The following is a 23,994-nucleotide window of genomic DNA, read 5'->3' on the forward strand; positions in this document are numbered from 1 at the left end:
AACGGAAAGTAATACGAATATACTTTAATTTACTATGATCAAAATATCAATAACACGTCCTATCATCATTACCATCCGCCAAGGCCGACGGATTGCTGAATGAAGGCCACCCTTGGCTCCTTCCACTTCTTCGGGTTCTTAGTTATTCGCTGCCATGTTCTTATGAAGTGTCAGAAATGTGTAAAGGTAAAAATCTAAATATCACTGAGAATGTCGTTTTATAGAAGTATGGTTATTTAATAAAAGAATTAAATACAAATTGGAACGATCTTTCATCCAAAGATTCATCTCTTCTTGGTATTAGGTATATTGTGACCTATGTATATGTGGTGAATACCAAATGATATTTCGATACAATTTATAATAAATACTACTTAATATCATTTTTAATTGCGATTGTTATTTGTCACACAGTGGCCAGGTAAAGATCTACCATCGTAAGTTGGCAGCCGGTCGAATTTGAAACTAAAATTGTTTATCGAGGATAAATTTGTTATAAATGCCATTTAATTTTACAACATGTTTCTCGAATTATGGATTGCATAATATTTGTACAGAAATCTACTACCAATAATAAATTATAAATTACTATTTTTTGTTAGTTATGGTAAAATTCTCAATTTTCATACTAGCGCCCTCGCTGAAACGCCAATTTATGATGGTAGATCTATAATTATTTAATTTAAAAAAAATCGATACCAGTAGTGATAAGATAAAAGAATGCCTAAATGTCAAAATATTACAACGACCAATGACAAAACAATAGAATACCGAATTATCTATTGGATTAGTCTATGGGATTAGTAATAAAGCCAATAGTTGGGTTAACTATGCCAACTGAGAAACGCGATTATAATATCTAATAATATTATTTTGAATCTACAATAGTATTTCAAGAAGGTAAGGAAGTAAGTATTATCATTCCTTATTCACTTTATAATAATTATATGAACATGTACCTATGTGTATCTATTCATTTTTTGAAGATTGGGAGATTCCATGACCTTTTTGGTGATAATTATTCGGCTGATGTAATAATTCCAGCATTGCAATCACGCGAAAATTACATCGCCTTGTGGTGCAACATTTTATAGAGGCATACTTAATTATGTTCCTTTTAGCATCGCGTATTATAATAATACCTCGAACACGTTTCTGATAATAAATAAAAACAAAGATAACCTTCAAACTATAGAATATAGATGGCAGTATCATCTTATCATATCAACAAAAACTGTAATTATCGCTCGCAGTCGATAGTAATTTTACTCGCAGCACATAAGTTGATCAATAAACATCAATCAAAACAGTTACCTACATAATATCTGTATTAATTAACTAATCTTGACTCCAAATCTCTAAAACGTAAACTTGACCCCTAAATTGAATAAACAACTACAGATCATCCCTCAATGTTGCACTACATAAGTATTTAGAGTCAAGCATAAATGGAGATTAGACAAGCATCTGTATAAATAAACACTCAGAAGAGACTATATATTTTGTCAAGTACCTAAGTAGGTATCTGTGATTTGTGAATTTATCAAATCTAATTGTATTTAAACGGTTTTAAGTGGTAGATACTAATAAATTAGAAAAGCTGGAGTAAGCTAGCCGAGAATTCGATATGAAAATAAGTGACTTAATCAGAGTTACCTATTACATTTTAAATATCTTACAATAAAAATAATATAGTTTATAAATAGGTCATCGTTATAGATGAGAAATTTTCCTTGCATATTGCATCAGTGTCGACTAAATAATATTGTGATACAAGGTTGTGGCATTTCGTATATTCAATTCAGAGTTTATCACAAATCGGAGGTCGGATACCATCAAAACGATCTTTGCCCTATCGTCTGCGACACTTAATATTATATAAGTGTTGGTTTATAATCCCACCCCATTTATATATATATAATATTATTATATATATAATACATATTAAGCTATGTCTACACTTTTTCGCTTTCATCTTCGCATTCCCTTGAAGTTATAATCATTCTGCTTCATCATTTAGTAGTTTTAAATACAATTAATTAAATGAAACGCACACCTTCAACTGTCTACACATCTTGTAGGTATCTACGTCAAATAGTTTTAAACTGTTCACGGGAAGCAGTGTTGCTATCTTTTTTATATCTGGATGAAGGTCGCACTTAGCTCAATTCACTCTTTTCAGTCCCTAGTTCTTCGCTTATATAATTATCTTATATGGTGATAATAATACAAAGATATAAACAATATAGTATTTCTAAAGTACTAGATACACAGAACATTTTTCGTTTTGTATCCATATTTTTATGTAAATAAATCATATTATGTTAGTTTAATTCGATAGTACTTATACAAATTTTCGCGGAATCATCCGGTTGGCAAGTGGCAAAACTGACGTGATGTGATGTTGGACAGAAATCCAATATTGATAGAACTACGTGCGCTAGCATTTTCATCACGAAAAACGCCCATCCTGAAACTGGTTTAAGCCATACCTCCCTTCCCTCCAGCGAACAAAAAATGCACGAATGTAGACCATAAATCTATAAGACAGTACTTCAGTGAAACGGCAAATAATTTTCAACTATGAGTGCGACGAAATTTCGGACTGGCTTGCAATCGGAGAGCGAAAATCGAGCTGTGAACACGTCAATTTGTTTTGTGATGGCGACGGGGGAATTAATTCTCAAATCGTGTAAAGATGACTAAAATACGTTATCCATTTACTTGAAAAAGAAAACATGTCAATGAATATATTATTATTAGTAGTAATAGAACAATAAACATAACATTAAATGGACGCATGTTGACTTTTTTTGACATATTATGTTTTGTTCTGCACGCGTCATTTGCACAATCTTTGCGTCGCGTAGTCACGATCGTTTTTGATTTAGACCGTGCCCCAGCTGAAGTATTATTGCCTTAATATTATCAATGTATCATTGTTTACTGATATTTTATTTTTAATGGGAACCCCAACCACCACTATAATAATATGTACTATTTTTTTGTATATGTGCCCTGTGCATCGACTGATGATTTGAATAATTTGATGCCGATTTAAGATATTTTCCATTTCAGAATCACATTCCGTTATGTATTTGAATTTGCATACGTAAGTACCAACATTATAAACGACACGTGCTTACACACAAATGCAACCGAAACGCAGTAACAAGGTAGTCGGCAGCAATGTTAATAAAAATAATAATGCATTGAGTTAGCGTGCATAATTAACACGAGGTCGAGCCTGGCGCGTGTACAGTAAAATTTAATTACTTCCGAGATACAAAAACGCCACAATCGGCATTCGTGTTTTTCATTGCACTTTTGACATTGCGAATAGTGGACTTCAGTGGTGTAGTGCTAAATAAGTTAGTGATGGCTTGCCGTTTTTAAACATCCTAATACATTACTTTTATTGAAACATGTGTTTTATTATTTCGACGAATACCTACCTACGTACCTTCATATCAAAAATTTTATTTAAATCAATGACTTTTAACGAAAGACAAAAAAATCGAAGCGACACTTAGGAATTGAACTAACCAATTGCTTCCCTCGCATTTTTACGCCCAGTTTACTGATTCTCGATTATTATTTCATTTTCAAGTTAAAAATAAGAGTGACATATTTTTCTTTATCCACGTGACTCTAAAAACGCGTGTAACATAATATTAACGAAAACTGTCTGGAGAAGTACCAAACTAAAGCACCGGTAGGCTTGCTGTGGTTTAGATACCTACCTATATTTTAGTTTACAATATACAAATAAACAACTATTCAAAACGCGGCTCTAAATTAGATAATCAAAGACGTAACTCGTCATCAGTAACCGATCTCGTTGTTTTGTTTCATTTCCACGAGCGCTGAAAACCCTAATGCCGGGTCCACACTGGCAATATGTCGCGCGACAACCTCGTTAAATTTTACGATAAGTATGATAATTATCATAATTATCATTCGCTGCTGACTAGATAATGATTTTTTAATTACCACCTTTAAAATGCACGTTAATTACATCGATCGGCCGCCTGGTCATTACGCGCCAGGTGCGTCTTCAGCGTCCAAAGTATTAAGCAATTATGATAATTATCGTAAAATTTAACGAGGTTGTCGCGCGACATGTTGCCAGTGTGGACCCGGCATTACACCCACGATGGTTTAAGCGCCGGCATATTTATAGTGTCATGGGTCCCATGCTCGAATCCCGGGTCTGGCAAATACACGTTATATTATTTTTCAATTTGTGTTCGAGTCAGGGCATGGGCCTAATAGGTTGAGCAAGTGGCTGACATCCATTTCTCGTAAAAACAAAATGTATTAATACAAACCTCCACTCTGCGGAGGCCCATATGATCTTATTAGGATCGGACATGGTCGAAATATACACATTACATCACCATGTTCGATCCTAAGAAGATCATTTAGGCCTCCCTATTGAAGGCTGTATTAATAGATTGTTGTTTTTTACGAGAAATTAATGTTAGCCAATTACTTAATCTATTAGGTCAAAACACATATTGAAAATATATGTGACCCCCGATTCGAACCCAGGACCCACGATATTATAAGTAGGGCCCGGATTTATATGCTAGTGCATGTTTTGTTAGGGTGTATGCACAGCTATGAGAGTTGCACAGAAATCTGCTTTAAAAGACACAGAATCTAAAAATAAAATTTGATTGTGCATATAAATGCATATTTGAGACGTTAGAGCATATTTGAGACATTAGTGCATATTTCATAAATAAATTCATATTTTAGAGCTTTTGAATTTATAATTTTAGTTTTTTTTTTAATTATTTTATCCAAATATAACTAAGTTTGAAAGATTGATAGTTTAGATGCACTTGCATTTTAATGCCATCTCCGAGCTGTGGATTTATCAGAAAAGTTTTCCCAATCACGTTTGTGGACGTTGAGAGGTCGATTTCCGCATATAAACAAAATACTGACAGACACCTACCTATGCTGAAAAATTTAATGTTAGAGCATATTGAAAAAAATATTGTAATTTTTTTTCGGCCAAAAAACAGTTACAGGAACAGGAATAGTTGTGTCCTTTTTGTTTTTTAAGTTATGTTTGGTTTACATTGCATATATTATTCAATTATTTGTACTTGTAAAACTATTTTGAAAATTTTAATAGATTAACTTTGTTTATTGTTGTGTTTTTTTGTTCTGCTATCGTATTATGTTGAATTTTTTTTTAACTAGTTATTCGTTTTTTTGTCAGTAATATTGGGTTAAGTGGGTATTCACAATTTTTCCCACAAAAATTACAATTTTAACTGCATATTTCTTCGGTTTTAGTGCATATTTTATTGATTTTTAGTGCATATACGTGCATGCATATAATCATGTTTTTTGTTGCATATAAATCCGCTCCCTAATTATAAGCCACTCGACCATCACTAAAACTATGAGTCAATTTTCAAATATCATTTCTCAGTAGGATACAATAAAAGTGCACTTCGAAATCAAGAGCTACCCTAATTAGCTGAATTAGCACATCCCAAACTGATAATCAAAATCTGACAACAGGGGAGATATCGGAATTCTATATTACGCGAAAAGATCAAAAAAAGCTGCAAAGCTTGCCATGAATACATACCTACCTACATATTGACACAAACCCATACTTCATCCGTGTACTTGCGCCTATCAAAAACTTTATAGTTTTATAGAAATTCCAACCCTGACAACCGTTTGAAATCGTGGGTCGTGGCTTCAACGTGCAACATTTTTTTTCAATATACATCAGCTCGTTTGGCGGTCAAAGTCCTAAACCTTTTATGATTATACTATCAATTATAGAAAAATAATTTCTACAAAATACTATTAACTATTAAACCCTGATCAGTCTGTATTATGTAATCGCAACCATATCGTTTGTATGCAGAAATGTAAATAGCTGAAATGCTGAAACGCGATTCTAGGATAGGCTCAATGTAAAGAAAGCCATGTCGCTGTAAATCAGTGTGGTCTTGTGACCGCATTGCGAAAAAAAACACCATTTGGGCGGCCTTTTCATTTATTTATAACATTATAAAGTCGACTATTTTTGCGGTCGAGTGTCCGGTGTTTTTGGTGGGCGGAAGTGTCGCCTGGCGTCCGCCCAAAAGACAGACGGTCAAAACCGAGACCTTTCTTTCATAATCTCGCTGCGATTGTGATCTCAATGATGATGATCCACCGTCTGGGCTGGCGGCGGGCGTGACTCAAGTCCGCGAATTTTAATTAGCGATGTTGTCATAGGTACTAACAGCGCTGCATGCAGTGTAAAGGACGGTATCGGGGGAGGACACACATTAAGTAATAATAAATGTACGTGAAAGATAGATAGGGACGATTTTTAATACGCATAACGCCAGGAAAGACGCCATGCTATTAGGGGTACGAAACACCCGGGCGACATGATTCAGAGGGCGGCGATAGTCAGAAAAAAACATTTTTTATTTTATTCAATTACAATATAAACTTTATATTATTATTTATTATTATAATATTCTTTCATACATAATTATGCCTCTGTGCTACATAAATACATCCACAAGGGTGCTGTATTATTTAAGAGGTAAAATATATCATAATTTTTGTTATATATTTAGATGACAGTAAAATAATTGTTTCAACTTTTCTTTGACTTTTTCGGAGCCATGCTATTGGAATAATCCATATTATAATTCCACAATTTACAACATATTATTAGCACTCTTGAACTTCGTGGGTCACATTTGTTGAATAAAACTAGGTATATTCAGTTACATCATTTAAATGATCGTATTATATAATAAAATATAGGTACCTACTTAGGTACATAATTTTATAACACTTATTTATGCATAAGATTCCGTTAGAAAAAATATAGTTAAATAAAAATACCTACATATATCATCCGATTACACAGTAAAAAATAATATTAATTAAGTAAGTAATACATTGGTGTATGAATTTTGCATACCTACCTACTATGCCAACGTTACTCAACCTGCGGCCCGAAACACATTTATTAACAGGAATTTCGTATATCTTGAGATTCGTTTCGACTTTGACGCACAGATAGTGACACCCGAAGAGGATTGTCATTATGGTCCACATCAGATCTGGTATAAGAGTGTTGCTATTGCACACGATTAATTAAAATAAACACGCATAATTTTTCACACCAGTAGTGTTGTGGCCCGCGTTACTTTACAAATATGTGTATTTGCCCCGAAGAAAAAAAAGGTTGAGTATCATTGTACTATGCGATCGTGTATTTCTGGGCATGCTCCGCATCCACAGAATCTACGGCCGCGCGCCACTAATCGATATTTGGTAGGTAGGTACTTAAAATGTAGCTGTGTACCGTGTCGTATCGGAGTGCCGGACAAAAAGAATCGCTTGCAATTATCGGGATAAAATTTAATGATACTTGTCCGGGAGGGAATTTTTACCGAAAAAAATCGGAAAAGTCAAAGAGTATCAATACAAGAAAATGTCTAGAAATTCTGAATTTATACATGTTATAGTTTATTTAATATATTATGCATATTACGTGGTGTGGCTACACCTAATAAACCTAATGATTTGTTTTCGATGAAGCATTTACCTGTTTACTAGTGTTATCGGTTATTTCACCAATATTGACATATTAGTTAGTTGATAAGGATGTAAAATACCTACAAGCGAGATACAATATCTAATATTATCTACGATGGATTTTTTAAAAATTGAATAGACTCTTAAGTTGGCTTTGCCACGTCAAATAGGTATAAAGTAAGTAATCTATAATATGAGTCGCCTAGAGTCTATAACTCACATTTTTTATTTAAATATACCAAGTGATTATAAAGACATTAATCTATATAAAGAAAAATAGTTGCCTATCAAATCACTTTAAAGTTTAAGCCATGTGAAAATCATTGACAAATTTGACTGTTGATGTCATTCATAACTCACATTTTTCAATGAATAATGTGAGTTCTGTCATCAAGGCTTTTCTAACCAATGAGGGAGCTCTATTTCTCACAGTATACTGTGTGTCTGCAACCTTAGGAGTATTATATATCTATATATATTTACATATACTTTTTAATTAGGTAGTATAACAAACACCCCCTTATGGTCTCGGACGAATTGTTATGTATGATTAATATCTTATTTACACAGTGTCAGTGATAGTTAAGTTAAGAAAGGAGGTCGGTACTGAACTGAATGTTATATGTATTTGTATATATGGGGGATACACTAACTTAAGACGATACATCAGTGAAACAGCAAATAATTTTCAACTATAGGCGCGACGAAATTTTGGACTCGCTGGCATTCGGAGAGAGGACGTCGAGCTGGGAATACGTCAATTTGTTTCGTGATAGCGACGGAGGTATTAATTCTTAAATCGTGTATAGATGACTAAAAACGTTACCCATTTACTTGAAAAAGAAAACATGTCAATGAATATATTATTATTGTTACTAATAGAACAATAAACAGAACATTAAATGGACGCGTGTTGGATTTATATGACAAACTATATTTCTTTTGGCATGCGCCATTTGCACCCGCGACCCGCAATCCGCGCATTGTCTAGCCACGATCTTTTACACCGTGCCTCAACTGAGGTATAGCCTTAAATTCAAAATGTGTGGCGAATCGGTTTACGAGCGACAACGGGACTTGAAATGCGTCCAGGGTGCCATTATAAAAAGGCGATGTAGGTACATTTATGTTAATGTATTTTAATCTTTCGTTTCTTTTCATGTTGCTATCATTATGGTATTATAATGCGATAGTCGCGATAGTATAAAATAAATAATATGTATATACATAATGAATATTTAAACAATGTACCAACATAGTGCAAAATAATAAGCGATTCGTGTTGCCAACTTGTGTGTGTACAGTCTTTAAGATACCTAGCCAAAAATTCTTGCACTACAAACATGGCAACGGCGCGTAGCCATACCTAAGTCACGTAATTACGTGGTCTGTCTTCTAAATAGTTACTGATTGAACTTAATAAATTCCAAAACACAAATATAATGAAAGTACTTACCTCGAGTACAGTAGTTTGCATAGATTTAACATTTTATAGTAAATTTAACATTATTTGAATTTATAGTGTAGTCGTAGTATGTAGTAAACATTGTGATAGAGTAATAGTGTGACAGGCCAAATTATTTTATTACAAGTTAGTCGTGTGACTCGAAATTCCGAGGGCGTCGAATCGTCACAATAATAATAGCGGATATCTTGTGCGGTCGCTTTGACCACTTGGCACAGTTCCTTTGGGCAAGCGCCAGTGGAACGGGTTACATGAAATTTGTACGTATGCAGTTCTTCGTGGAACACTTATTCGTGTGCCGCAGTACGTGAAACATGAGTTCGTGCAACATTTAATCAAATGACGAGTTCTTCGTTGAACATTTCACCGTGGAATACATTTCACCGTGGAATACGTATTCTACAACATGTGGCGCTAGTTTGCTCTTCCAATTAGATTCAATACGAATTTTATGAGATGTCTTTAAGTATTGGTTTTAAATAATTTAATGTTGAAACTACATAAATAATATACCTATACGATGTGATTGTATTTATAATCTACTTACCTACCTATTTTCTAATGTGTGTTTCTTGTATTACGATGGTTTTATTACGTATTTTTAAGTGTTTTATTTAGACATTAATATTGCAACTTACAGAAATAGCAATATTTTGTTGTTTTGGTGTGGACAATGAACTAGTTGATTTGAAACCTTTTGTAAGTATGCATTATTGAAAATAAAAAGATGGCAATACCTACCTTTTTTAATTTAAAAAATAAATGTATATAGGTACATAGGTATATGTAAATGCTGTTGTTTAATTCATTTAGGATATTATTGATTTTTATAGATAAGTACGTAGTACCTACTTTACTTTTAAATAGATGTGCCCGAGTTGGGGGAGCGGTCGTTTATGAAGAGTGGGTTAGTTCGATCCCGCGGATATACAAAAATACACGTTGTTTTTTAAATGTGTCTATTGTGGCTTATTGCGTTTTATTTTAATGGTAGTTATGTTGAAAATTTATTATAGTATTATAGAAAATGTGTGTTCTTATTATTATTTAAAATAATATTATGGACAATGTTGATTTGAAACTTTTTGTAAATGGATATTATTGAAAATACGAACGTGTTAATAGCTGCATACTTTAATTTAAAAATAAATATACCTACTTATATAGATGACTGCATTTATTGAATTCATTTTGGATATGATTGATCTTTGCAACTTTAAACATAGGTACTACTACGTAGGTACTTTAACTTTTGCATATCCTGATAATACAGCCATGGTATCCGACTTGGCAGAGCGGTTCCATATAGAAAGTGGGTTCAATCCTGTGACTTAATAAAAAATACATGTTGTTTTTTAAATGTGTGTTAATCCAACGAGAGACCAAGATTGGCTAACAAGTAACAACCGTTATTCGTAAAAAGTCTGTTAATATAATCTCCATTCTATGGAGCCAATTTATGTTCCGGATTGCATAAAAAATATTAATTACCTATTCTACACTCGTATAATACACTCCGTTTCATTATAGGTTATTTTTGTTATAGTAAGGTAGGTACGTAATAATGTTGACTTTTTATTATTACTTATTAATTTTTAGATTTGATCAGAACTCCGGATATTAGGTATGTTACAGTGGCCAAATGTTTTTTGTGCACTAGAAGCACGTGAAAGTTAAAGGACCTACCTACACAATAAACTGCAAAATACAACGGATTTGTAATTGATTTATTTCAAGATTTTTTAATAATATTTAGGATATGTTGATAGGTACGCGTACTTTATACATATATGTATAAATATAAAAACCTTTTTATTTCTTACAAACAAAAAAAGTAAATGACAGTGAATTGACTATATCTAATGTATAACCTATGATTATATCTATGATTGTATTATCTACTTATTATCTAGTTTATATAATATTAATTAAGTATTATTATTTTTATATTTTTTGTATAATACATATATATATATTAAGATACTTAAGTACTTACTTTATATATTATAAAGATCAAGAAATACTAAGCCCGTTTAGTGTCTTCGAATATTGCCAATATTGAATGCGCGTTTCATTTATGTTAGAAACTTTAATGCATATTATGATATTGTTGTTTTAATTTAATAAAACGCATTTTTTGTAGTAGTTATTCCACTTTTAATTATGACCTGTTTCGTCCGCCTCAGAGGGACATTTTCAACTGAGTACATTTTTTTAAAACAATATTCATCAAACAAATTCCAAAGCGACAGAAATAATATAACAAAAATGCAGTTCCACCATGAATTGACAGTTAACAAATTAAAACATATTATGATACTTACGTAATGTAAATAACATATTCTTTATCACGTGGTAAATAGCTATAAGAACATTGTAGTCAATTTCAAGAATGTATGTTTTGAAACACACGTTGGTTCCGTAGCCATGACAATCTTTATCTATCTACACTTCTGATGCCTTCTTAATTTCCTGCATTATGATGGAGTACACAAGTTAAGTTATTATAAAAATAATATAAAATGTACGTTCATAGATAAAACGGAAATAGATTTAAATTAGCATTAGGTATATTTGTAGATAATTTCAGTTAACTTATCTGTACATATATATTTATATACCTGTCTAAATTGCGAAATAAACATTAGGTACTTACCTAAATAGTATTGTTGTGTTATAGGTATTTAAATTAATGATATACTTAATATTTTCTCATCAATACTAAACTTGATAGTTAATACCATTAATGTGCATTACGTAGGTATTACCATAGACAAATATACTATGTATATGGTTATTACTTATAAATAGCTCCCATTATCAATACATAATACCAATAAACATAGTAACATAATATAATATTATTTATTTACAATATATAATGAAATTTTAAATATTCATGTAAAAATATAATACTTACTTAAAAGTACGTAATAAAACCATTATAATACAAGGGACACAGCAGAAAATAGGTAGATAAGTATATTATAATTACAACCATATCGTACGTAATAATGTTTTTTTTTTAATAATATTAATTTCTAAAACGGTCTTTTTTGTGCACACAATAATGAACAAGGGAACTCTCGAGAAAGGGCCAACCCAATAAATTGACCATAATACAAAAAAAATCTACCATCTGGACACATTTGTCTTGAATGAATGTATTGTTTAGTTTAGACTTTAGTCAGTGTCACTTACTAGATTCCACCAAAATAAAACGGATTTGTAATTAGGTAATGCATCATTTCAAAACACTTACTACATTTCGTTATTGGTTTTTTAATTATATTTAGGACATGTTTCCCACAGTAAACTGAATGTATTATTAAATAAATACATAGGTATTATAAAAATTATAATAAACCATTTTTTTTCAACCAATAAGACCCTAGATTTGAGAATGTAACATTCTATATATTGATTGACACACTAGAAATAATCACTTGACACGACACCAGTGGCGCACCCAGGATTTAATATTGGGGGGGGGCAAGGAGGAAAATGTAAATTGGTCCCATAGGATCTATTTCTTCTTCACAGCCTAATTTCTCGTTTATCGGTCTTTTGTCTATTGCGCTCGGTGTACCTACACCATGGTCCCCACATCCTGAAACGGGCCCTCAGGCTATGATATTAGATTAAAGGCAGTGTGAAACACTACATTAACGTTCTTCAAATTGTGTTTTAGTTCAAATTAAGGGTATTTATACAGTGAATTATTGGCGATTTTTAATACATCTACTTTAATAATGGAGCTGTCGAGTATCGACACATTATAATCAAAAACTATATTGCACAATTATATAAGTAATTGAAAATGTTCATGACCATGAAGTATACTTTTTTTACTATTAAAGCTAATTTATGATGTGTGTTTATCTCACTTATCTGGTCAACCCGACACGCCGGGCCCCCCACAGCCCGGGCCCCCAGGCTAGAGCTCTGTCAGCCCTCCCCAGCCATGACCGACACTACTCCGGAATTCGGGTGGACATCGAGAATTTTTGACATTTTCATTAGGGATTGTGTTTCTAAAAAAACCTGACATTAGTGTTTCGAAATTTTTGTGTTAAAAATTAAAATCTACGAAATTTTTCTAAAAAGGGTGCTGGAGAATTATTACAAATCATTTTTTGTGTCTTTATTTGTCTAAGCCCAAAGGTATAGTTTATTGGCTTTCAATTTAAATGTTTAAAATCATTCTGATAATTTTCATTTTTGGGGGGTGCCAGGGCCCCTTGTCCCCCCCCCCTGGTTGCGCCATTGCACGACACATTGGGTCTTTACGCTGGATTGATCGATCCCACTTCTTGATAGACGACCACTTTACCAACTCAGCCACCATGGGTGTATTATTAGTTTTACTTATTACTTATAAGTACAATATATAATAAACGGTACTGAAATGATACCAATATCTCAGGATTATAGGTTAACCTATAATATCCATGTGTGAATTGTGGAATAAACACTAACTACTTATTTTTGTGTTTTATTTTAATTAACTACCTAATAAAATGTTTTCCTAATTCCAACCAATAAATAGCTGTTTTTATAGTTACCATTAAGTGCACTTCATAATATTAAGTACTTATAAAAATCATCAATTATTAATACTTACACGATAATATCTATATTACACAAGGAATTATAAATCTGGATCTTGGTAAAATAAGTGCCAATATCAAAATTTGCCAATACTAAGTTAAGTGTTGAAAAGTTCCTAAAAATGTTCAAAAATTTCTTTATTTTTTGGTCTTTTCCAAATTATTTACTTGTATTAAAAACAACATAAAAATCTATCGTGCATATTATTATTTATATTATCAATTAATGACTTTGAAAGGCATTAAAGAATCGTTTGTACTGGAAAAAATGACATATCGACATAACCACTTCTTTTACGAAGGTAAAGAAATATAATATTATTTACTTACAATTTTGAAGAAAATAATGCTATTTTGGTAACGTATAATAATCATGTAAAATTATAACACTTAAACCATCGGAGTATATGGAAAAGACGGAAGAAAATAAGTAGGTAACTAAATTAGAAATAGTTTCATATTGTAATTATATGTATGTAGTTTCAACATTAAATTATTTAAAACCAATAAAGACATCTCATAAAATTCGTATTGAATCTAATTGGAACTGCAAACCAGCGCCACATGTTGTAGAATACGCATTCCACGGTGAAATGTATTCCACGGTGAAATGTTCAACGAAGAACTCGTCATTTGATTAAATGTTGCACGAACTCATATTTCACGTACTGCGGCACACGAATAAGTGTTCTACGTTGAACTGTTTACGTACAAATTTCCGGATACGAGTGGAACGGTGGGCTAGTGATGGAACTTTCTCACTTCAACTGGTTCGTACGTATCAAACGCTAGACCCGACCGTGAGCGGTGGAATATTTAAAATGCCTCAAAATGATTACGGGTACAAATTCTGGAAAACTCGTAAGAAATATTAAACAGGGGTGTAATCGGTAGGTTTCACTAAACTCAATAGTCATGGTCAGTGGGTCTCATTACTGTCAGCGATGGTAGAAACATTATCAACGTGACCTAGTGATTAATTAAAATTTACTTCCCGCTTGAAAAAGGTGTACCTATACATTATTGATTATACAACTCTTCGGAGTTGTAAGTACGATGTGGTTTTGGCAAAAAATTAGTGCTGATATGACGCTGAACAAATAAAGTTATACAGTGCTACCGAAGGGGGTACTCAACCATAGGGACGCCCTAAAGTCCAATGGACGGACGAAATTTGATGGATATCAATATTGTATAATGTATATAGTAGCGTAGAACTATTATAGACCGAAAAGGGTAGAAACGGCTGGGGGCGGCCTTCAGTCAGCGGCGGATCGACCATAGCGTTAAATACTTGGTCGTTCCTTCATGGCTGAAGATCGTGACCACCCTAAAATTTATTCATTTTCTGAGCGACCTAGACTCTCCACCACTCTTGCTCGTCTGTTTCTCTCAAAGCAAATTGAAGGCTGTCGCTTGTAAGCTCCTTCATTTGGTCGCTCCAGCGCGCCAACACTCTTCTTCTGTAGTCTTCCCTGGAGGATACCCAAAACCGAGAACCGTTCCTTTATAAGATAATAAATAACAATATTGAAAAGTTATATGTACATAGTATAAAAATATAGTATACTTAATCGGTTACTTTACGCATGGCCCCCACAAAGGGGGGGCTGACAGGGCTCTAGCCTGGGGGCCCGGCGTGGCGGACCGACCACACATCACAAAAATGCACTAATAATAAAAAATGTCGCCTTCGGCGCTATTTCACGAGTATACTAACATTGATTATCGTTTATCGATATTCGACTACTCCACAATTTAAGTAGGTGCATTAAAATACAAAAAATCGCTATAAAATACCCTAAATTACACTATGTGTATTACACAACTGTATATCGTCACACTGATTTTAACCTTAGCGGTAGATAGGGGGGCCCGCCGAAGATTCTAGCCTGGGGGCCCGCTTCAAGGTGTGGGGGGCGATGACTTTACGCTATTGATTCTTTTTCGACATTCCACTCTATCAGATGCTAACTTCTTGTTTTATTTACGCTATTTAAATTAGACAAATTATATTTTGTGTAATAAAGACTAAAATATATTGCTAATAAAATATTAGATATAGGTAGAATGGATTCAGATTAGACTATAGCTATGATTAGGACATTAAATTCTGATATTGTTACATAATATAGTATTTATATTTCAATTAATTTCATGTTCGCGAACCGATTGATTAATAAACGTAGTTGCATCACTATTGAGAACATCCGTCTGCCGCCTTGGCGAGCGCCGCGACGCCCGTGGGTGCCGTTCGTGGGCGGCAAAGCGATCGAGGGGAGCGGAGGATGGGGCCGTGGCACGCGCCGCGCAGACAGCTGAGTAGCTGCATTTGGAAAAACGGCTACGACAGAGTTACGTACGATTTTTCTTTCACAAATCACTCACAAGTGGTACTCTTGCCAGGTTTAAGAACAAATTGTATTTTTTTTTTATTATTTAGATTTCTTTACTACACAAGTGGGCATCTTTATTTCGACAATGTCAAAACAATTATTATTTATCTACATTGATAAATAATAATATAATACATGCTTTATGGCGGTTGACAGATGCAATGATTATCGGGGACGGATTATATCAATGCGTGCAATATTATGACTCCCAGATTCATCAAATATTTAGCAAACATAGTAGGTATAAGCAATAGCAAAATAATTTCACCGGAACGTACGGAATTCATTAGCATTGTAAAGGGAAAGTTAAAGCTATAATATTATGTAAATGTCTATTGCAATTAATATAATAGTTCAAATAAATATGTACGTACCTACATGGACCAACTGATTTATACGATTTTTGACGACATTACTTTTAATAAAAATATAATAGAATCTTAGATTATAGAATAGAATACACTGGATGAAGGCATTAAATTGTGTAGCTGATAATTTATGTAGGAAGTTATAAATAAATAATTACAAGATAATAATACTGAAATGTCGATATTATTATTATATATTATTAATAATTTAGTTGCTAGGACCCACATAGCAACCAATAATAGTTTTACTTTTTACGGATTTCTTCCGAAATAACTCTTCATACAAAACAGGATTAACTGAAAATGAAATCAATTCTAATTAATGATGTATTTAAAAAAGGATTTAAAAAATGCATTGGCATCGTGTTCTGATATATTCTAAAAGTTTCAAATGTCTAGCTAGTCGGGAAGTTAGTTAAAATCGATTGCAAGATTTTTATCGGACAAATAAGAATACGAGCTAAGAAAAACGTTGTAAAATAAGATTTGGATAGTAATATTCAGTGACGTCCCCAGATAAAATTCCGCCCCTAGGCCACGCCAAAATGCCGCCTCATTTTTTTTATACATTATTTTTATCATCCTTTCATGAGTCCAATATCTAATAAATGTGTTGTATTGTTACATTACTAACAAAATATCAGACTAATTATTCGTAAATCTGCACGTGTCGTTTCTGGTCACCAAGGACGTCGAAGGGCAATGAAAGTAAACTAGATATCGCGAACCCGACAAAACCAGTGAGTTCAATCTTACAATCGAAAGATATTTTCGTTATTACTAAGTTTAGGTAGCTATTTATATACCTATATTCCAGATGATTTTCCTCGATTTGCCGCCCTTCGAGTAACTGCCGCCCCCAAGCGACGCTCAATCTGCCTACCCCCACGGGACGTCACTAGGAATATTAATTCAACTATGTACCAACCATTACAATGATGAATCAAAAATTGTCATGTATTTTTTTGCTGGGTGGCGTTTTGTAATAATTTGCAATGCGGGGCGGGTATGGTTGTGAATTGGTTGGTAATTGTGAAGTCAGATCATTTTTTCATTACCACATATATTATCTCTCATTTTAACACTATAAACAAGTGTATCAATTAAAATCATGAACGTCATATTCGTGTAGGTATTCATTAATCATTCATTATCATCAATTCCGTACTACTAACTGTCATTTAGTATTGTTAGGTATATGTATTGTTAGACTCTCGTATTTTTCCAGCAGCTGATAATATTTTTAAATCAATATTTTATTGGCGTCTAACAAAATTGTCAACTTGTTTGTGGTTGGCTGTCATTATTAAACTCTCTGAATTTTCCATAGATATTAAGTATTTATTACCTAGTAGTTTTCCATTTCTTAATTGGACACCTACTTAAAGCGATAACTAGGTATTATCCATTACGGAATACCAAAAAACTTCATATTATTCCAGTTCACATGTAAAATTCAAATTAAAATGTTATTTGTAACGTTGGTCGTAGACACTGAATTGTCCGAATCAATCTAAAAGATAAATTAATAAACAAAGTTGTCTTTCGCACAAATCTAGTATCACAGTATTTATCTGTATGTAGGTAGGTAAAATATTTATTTTCAGCTATAAACAGCCCTCGAAGTGGACCGGAGCAACACGCCGATTCGTGACAATCTATAGAACACCGCTCCGGCTCGTGTTTTTTTTTTAAATGGCTTTCTTGTTCATGTACTGTGAAACTAATTAATTTTGGGTCTACTTTACTACATTTTTCAAAACTATTTGTAAACAAAAATACCAAGTAAACATGGTAAATGAAATGAAATATGACACTAGTGATGTCTTAGTTTAGTAAGTTGAACATTGATTTTGAACGGCGTAAGGGGTGGAAAATAAAACTTGTGATTGTAGATTGTGTGGAAGAGGGGTATTTTCATCTGCGGTGCCGGCAATCTAGACCTGCCCTAAGCTGATAGATATGCATGTCAGTAGTTGAAAGAAAACAATACATTTTTCCGCATAAAATAAATAGGTATACATTATACTTTGGAAAATTATTAACCAACGCTCCGATTCGGAAAGTTTTCAATATCGAGCACTGACTGCAAAATCACGACGAAAATAATGTATTGAATTATCATTAGGTATGTACATACTTGATGGAATTAATACTAAACTTATTTGAACCATTTAATGATAATCGTCATCTTAATTTTTAAGTTATTGGTAAACTATAAAAAATCCAGTATAATTATCAATGTAGATATCTCTTTCATACAATTAATTACAGCCTTTAACTAAAGACAATTATTATTTAATATAACAATGATGACACATAATCATATTATAATTTTAGTATTTAAGTATTTCGTTAGGTGGTTGGTTATGGGCCTCTGTAGATATTTGCAGGTATTTTGTTATGCTTTCGGTATGCATATTTTAATATTTTGTTATAATTTTATATGTAATTAGTTTGAACTGTTTCGAGGCCCCTTTTTATTTTATTTTACGAATCAATTGCGCCATCTGCGTCAATGAAAATCGCTACAGCTTATTATTTGGTTATTTTTTCGAAGCAGAATAATAATATAATATTCGTTTCCTTTTACATAAATGCTAAAATCACTCCATTAATAACTGATGGTATAATGGTTTTGTTTTGTTGAATTCGCGCGAAATAAGTTTATTTAAACTTAAACAATACATTATTTTTTTTATTAACTATAATAATGTTTGAGGACCTGTTAAATAGGTTAAATTTATAATTGTATATAGGTTATCATGTTTCTTTAATACATAAACACATGCTGTCTTTTCTACTTTCTTGTTATACCTATTAGTTGTTATTTGTAATTAGGATATTTTTATAATTTTGTATTTATTATGTATTATGGCGCATTGGCCAATCGCCGTAATGCCATAATACTCTTTTTCTAAATAAATAAATAAAATTAGCTTCGATACACAATCATCTGCACACATACATCACAACAATATTATAACATACGCATTTCAGACTTTTATCAGTTAATCATTTTCAAATCATTTCGTGCACCTACTCCACACCTTGATAAAGAAATATAGGTAAGTATAACGATAAGAAACGTAAATATCTACTTTTAATAATCTTGATAAAATCACGTTACTTACCTGGAAAATCAAGTGATTTCTCAGATACCTTCGATTTTAATTATAATATTATTATTTATTACCTTGCTTGAGTGCCGCAGTTATTTTTTTATGAAAAGGTAATTCCACGTGTAAGAAATTGTGTATATTATATTGCAATCAAGAGGCGCGTGTGATTCATATCAGTCATATCACAGGTAGCTTATTTTTTGCTTAGTTGACAAAACAATGGGGAATAATCGCCCAGTGGAATTCAATGGAAATTGATTTATTGTAATGTTCATAATTTAACATAATATTATATAATGTAAGTTTCTCTTTAAAGAAAAGCAAATCTGATGACTCACAAAGGATGTAGGATAATATAAACATGAAACAAGTAGTCTTAAAAACGTAAAAGAAATAGGATCGGTTACAGGATCTTGTAGAACTCATACGGCAACGATATTCGAATTTCATACAACGCAATAGTAAAAAACAAAGAAACACAAAAATAAAGGAATTGGCTAACTTCTGAAGTTACAATATTATTGAGTGAGGAAAAAAGATGAGATAAACATATTCTGTATCATAATACCTATGTATTAAAGTTTGTCACTTAAACGAAACACGCATTCAATAGGTATTGGTAAAATATGGGGTCTCTCGGCGTGTTGCTTGAGTTTTACGACCTGACAATCATAATGTAATAAACCGAAGCTGGCTTCAAAATCTTGGTCCATGACGGCTGGTTTTTACATTTTCGTCTTATCAATCAACTGTTATAAATATAAAAAGCCTTTTTATTTCTTACAAACAAAAGTAAATGACAGTTAATTGACTATATCTAATGAATATATAATATAACCTATGGGTATATTTATATGATATGTATATTATAACCTATGGGTATATATATGATATGTATATATATATCTATATATGTTTGTATTATCTACTTATTTTCTAGTTTATATAAAATTAATTATTATTATTTTTGTATAATACATAGCAAAATATATGTATAGCATAATGTATATACATACATTGTATAATATATTTTAGCAACCACCAACACTCTACATTAAGGAAACATCCTTCCTACCAGACTTACAAGACTGTTCCACCACCTCTATACAAACCTATCATGATAAAATAATAAAAAGCTATCTGACAAAGCCTCCAAAATGCCCGTTCAAAAAAAAAAAATCAACTGTTATAATATGGTGGTTATCTTAGATGCCACCCATAAATGAAAACCCTGTGTGGTTTTGTAACGTGTGCTATAATACCTACTAAACTAAACTTATGATCCAAGTACCTACCTGCATGAAAACACACATTTCTATGAACAAAAATGATAAGTTCAGTATTTCACACGGTTCAAAACCTTATGCGGAGGCATGCAAATGCAATTCTGAAATAGATTTATAGCGCCGCAATCGAATATCTGCTTTCAAAAGTACCGCCCCTAAGCAAAACTAACGCATGACCTATCTACCCGCGAGGGATAGTAGGTATGGATGAGTTTTACCAGAATTCTGTGCTTTAATTACCTACTGATACTGTATTATTACTATTACCAACTAAAAGGTTTCAACTTGTACCTACAAGTTGCAAGCTTTACGAAATGTCGCTGAACCCTGGTTTGGAATGATTGGGCTAGGTACATAATTATATAATATTGATTTTATTTCTCTGTACCTATGTATTTAGCTACACTATGTGCACAGTCTATAAGAATGAAAGTCGCTCAATCTGGATCTTACGTTAATGAATTCGAGCAACATTTCATTAAACGCCAATTTGGAAGTATCCACTTAGCGACCTGTCTCCGGCGAAAGGATGACAACAGGTAAATTGCTTGCAGGTAAGAAAATAATATCATAAAGAAGAACTCAGTAATCTCGGAAAGGCAATGAATGCCGCGACGTAGGCAATCGACTTTTTTTTATTGAGATGATTGGCGATTTTATTGTGAACGTAGGTAAGAATTATTATTATAATATTATATTTCTATGTACCTACTCGCATTTATATTCAATTTAATCTGAGCTTACATATTCATTATACCCAACCCAATCACATCCTTGCAATAAAATTATTATCAGACGAAGCGGCTTTTACTATATTATACCTATGTCGATATTGTTTAATTAAGTAGATTTTAGATGAAAATTATTTATGAATCGAGAGACTAATAATTATGTCCCTAGGCAAAATTAGAATGTCATCCCCTTTCATTTTTAGCTTTAAATTAAATTATGTAGGTACTTACTTATTATTTATTTTCGGCTATCTTAAACAGACAAATACACCAATAAACCTTTAAATAGTTTATACTTTAAATTATCATACAGATAATTTATTAATAATAAGAGCTTTTTCCCGAAACCTAATGTAGTAGTTTTATGTACGTGGAGGACTGTGGCGCTGACAAGTTTGGAGGCACCCTTGAGGGAAAAAAATCTGTACAATAATCCGCCATTACAATAATATTTACCTATTACACACCACAATAATTATGCTGTCAGGACTTTTTGTTTCGATTATTTTTTAAGCTGAGATGAGACTTATGGTTTTATGCAAAAAAACATTACTGCTCTTAAAAGATCGCCGCCCCTATGCAATGCAAGATTTGCCTACCCCCACGGGAAGTCACCAGGCATAATATAGATAATAATGGCGTTCGAATATTTATTATCTACTAGGTATCTAGCTAGGCACTCTTTAAGATGTAATGTACCTATGTAGGATGAAAAACGTAATTATAAAAAAATACTTAGATACCTACATATCATTCTGATAATTATGAATAAACAGGGGCCTACTACTATTAATTGTCATCCTTATCAGACTGGTGTGACGACACCGAAGTCCGATTCGATATAAATATAAAGAATTTTAAGTTCATTTCTATTTTCAAGAATAATCGTTTTATTTACTTTTAAAGCACTTTACACTTTTGAAGGGGTGCATTCAAGAGAATTTCTGAAACTACAATATTATGCAACAAACATAAATTAATAATAATTCTTCAACGAACGCACATTTTAACAATAGTTTAATTTAAATTGACAATTTATTTTTTAATTGATTTAGATACTTTGTGAATCATTTAATTAAAACAGTTGTAAATCAGAAAATTATTTATGTACCTATTATGTATTATTAAATCATGTAGGTAGGTACATATTTAAGTCATATTTTCGTTTACACTAATAGTAATAATCATTCCTGCAGATCAAGATACATAAATTTATGTTGGCAAAATATACACAATATACCTATAATAAAATAACTAGGTAAAAGATAGGTAGGTACTTAAAAATATTATATACATATACTAACTTACTTGCTTATTTTTCATAAAACTACGGAAGATAACACCAAATATTATTTTATAAAGTTTATAACACAATATGTATATGAAACAAATACTTAATCTTAATGGATGTGTAGGTTCGGTTCTGTAAATCTTTTCAAAGAATATTGATGGTAAAATGAATACTCACTCGTCTTGCATCATTGGCAGCGGCTCTCTGGGCATCCAGAGCCTGTCCACCTGTGGCTCCAACTCCGGTCACCATATTGACGGTTTAAAAAATAACTCACAAGTCCAAAAAATACACTCCGAAACAGTTTCGGTCAAAATCTGACGTCGTTGTATCGTGTCCACTTTTCATGAAAATCGGAATAAAATATTTTCACTAAAAAACACAGTTATTTTTTAAAGCACATTAAAAATAATCGTATTACTAAGTGTTATCAATTAATATAGTTGTAAGCGATAAACTTATTTTATTCTTATTGATATTTCTGAAATTCACAATAATCCGGAAAACTTTTATTTATTGTCTGAGTTGGAAAATTTTCTTTCCAGTGTTAATTATGTTTATTGAATAATACACCACTTTTACAATTTAATTATAGTCCAATATTTTTTTTTAAATTAGGTATAAAAAATATTATTGTTTTCACGTCAATTTCACGCATCCAATTTATTAAACAATGTATAAATAAATCTTTGATTATATGCGGCTACCCCACGACAAAACACGCCCTACACGCTCAACGTGTGCCAAGCGTCTGGCTAGAAAATCAAAATCGCACGAGCATCCCTGCTTTGAGCGCGTGTCGGCTACTCGTGAGATATTGCACGCTCGTGGTCATGGTGTCTCGCTCCAACGAGTTGCTTCCGGTATATCTCCCTCTCTTTTTATCGCTTAATGACGAGAAGCATCCGCTAGAGCGCGTGGCCTGATGAGATGCGCATTTGGTATAAATATTTTATTAAATTTATATTAAAAATTAAAATTTATAAAAAATATTTTTAACATTATAAACTCAGATGTATTTCTCTCGGCTAATGTATATATATAAAAAATAATGTTTGTCTGTCCCGTGTGCGTTCCTATACCATCCGATTGCGATGAAACTTTGGTGAGTTAATTGTGTGCACACCCGCGAAGGTTTCTG

At 32.4% G+C, this 23,994-nt stretch overlaps 1 protein-coding gene across 1 annotated transcript in view; it reads right to left on the reverse strand.

Annotated features, from left to right (window-relative positions):
• hry (bHLH transcriptional repressor hairy) overlaps positions 1 to 23,588 on the reverse strand; it is a 44,252-nt gene extending 20,664 nt beyond the window's left edge. The window contains exon 1 of the mRNA XM_085944234.1: positions 23,031 to 23,588. Coding sequence (XP_085800360.1) covers positions 23,031 to 23,105 — 75 coding nt within the window. The 5' untranslated portion in view covers positions 23,106 to 23,588. The remainder of the gene's footprint in view (positions 1 to 23,030) is intronic.
• Between the last annotated feature and the right edge of the window lie 406 nt (positions 23,589 to 23,994).

This window comes from Rhyacophila brunnea, unplaced genomic scaffold (assembly GCF_057557595.1).
Source record: "Rhyacophila brunnea isolate RB1 unplaced genomic scaffold, BYU_Rbru_1.0 scaffold_17, whole genome shotgun sequence".
NCBI classification, from domain to species: domain Eukaryota; kingdom Metazoa; phylum Arthropoda; class Insecta; order Trichoptera; family Rhyacophilidae; genus Rhyacophila; species Rhyacophila brunnea.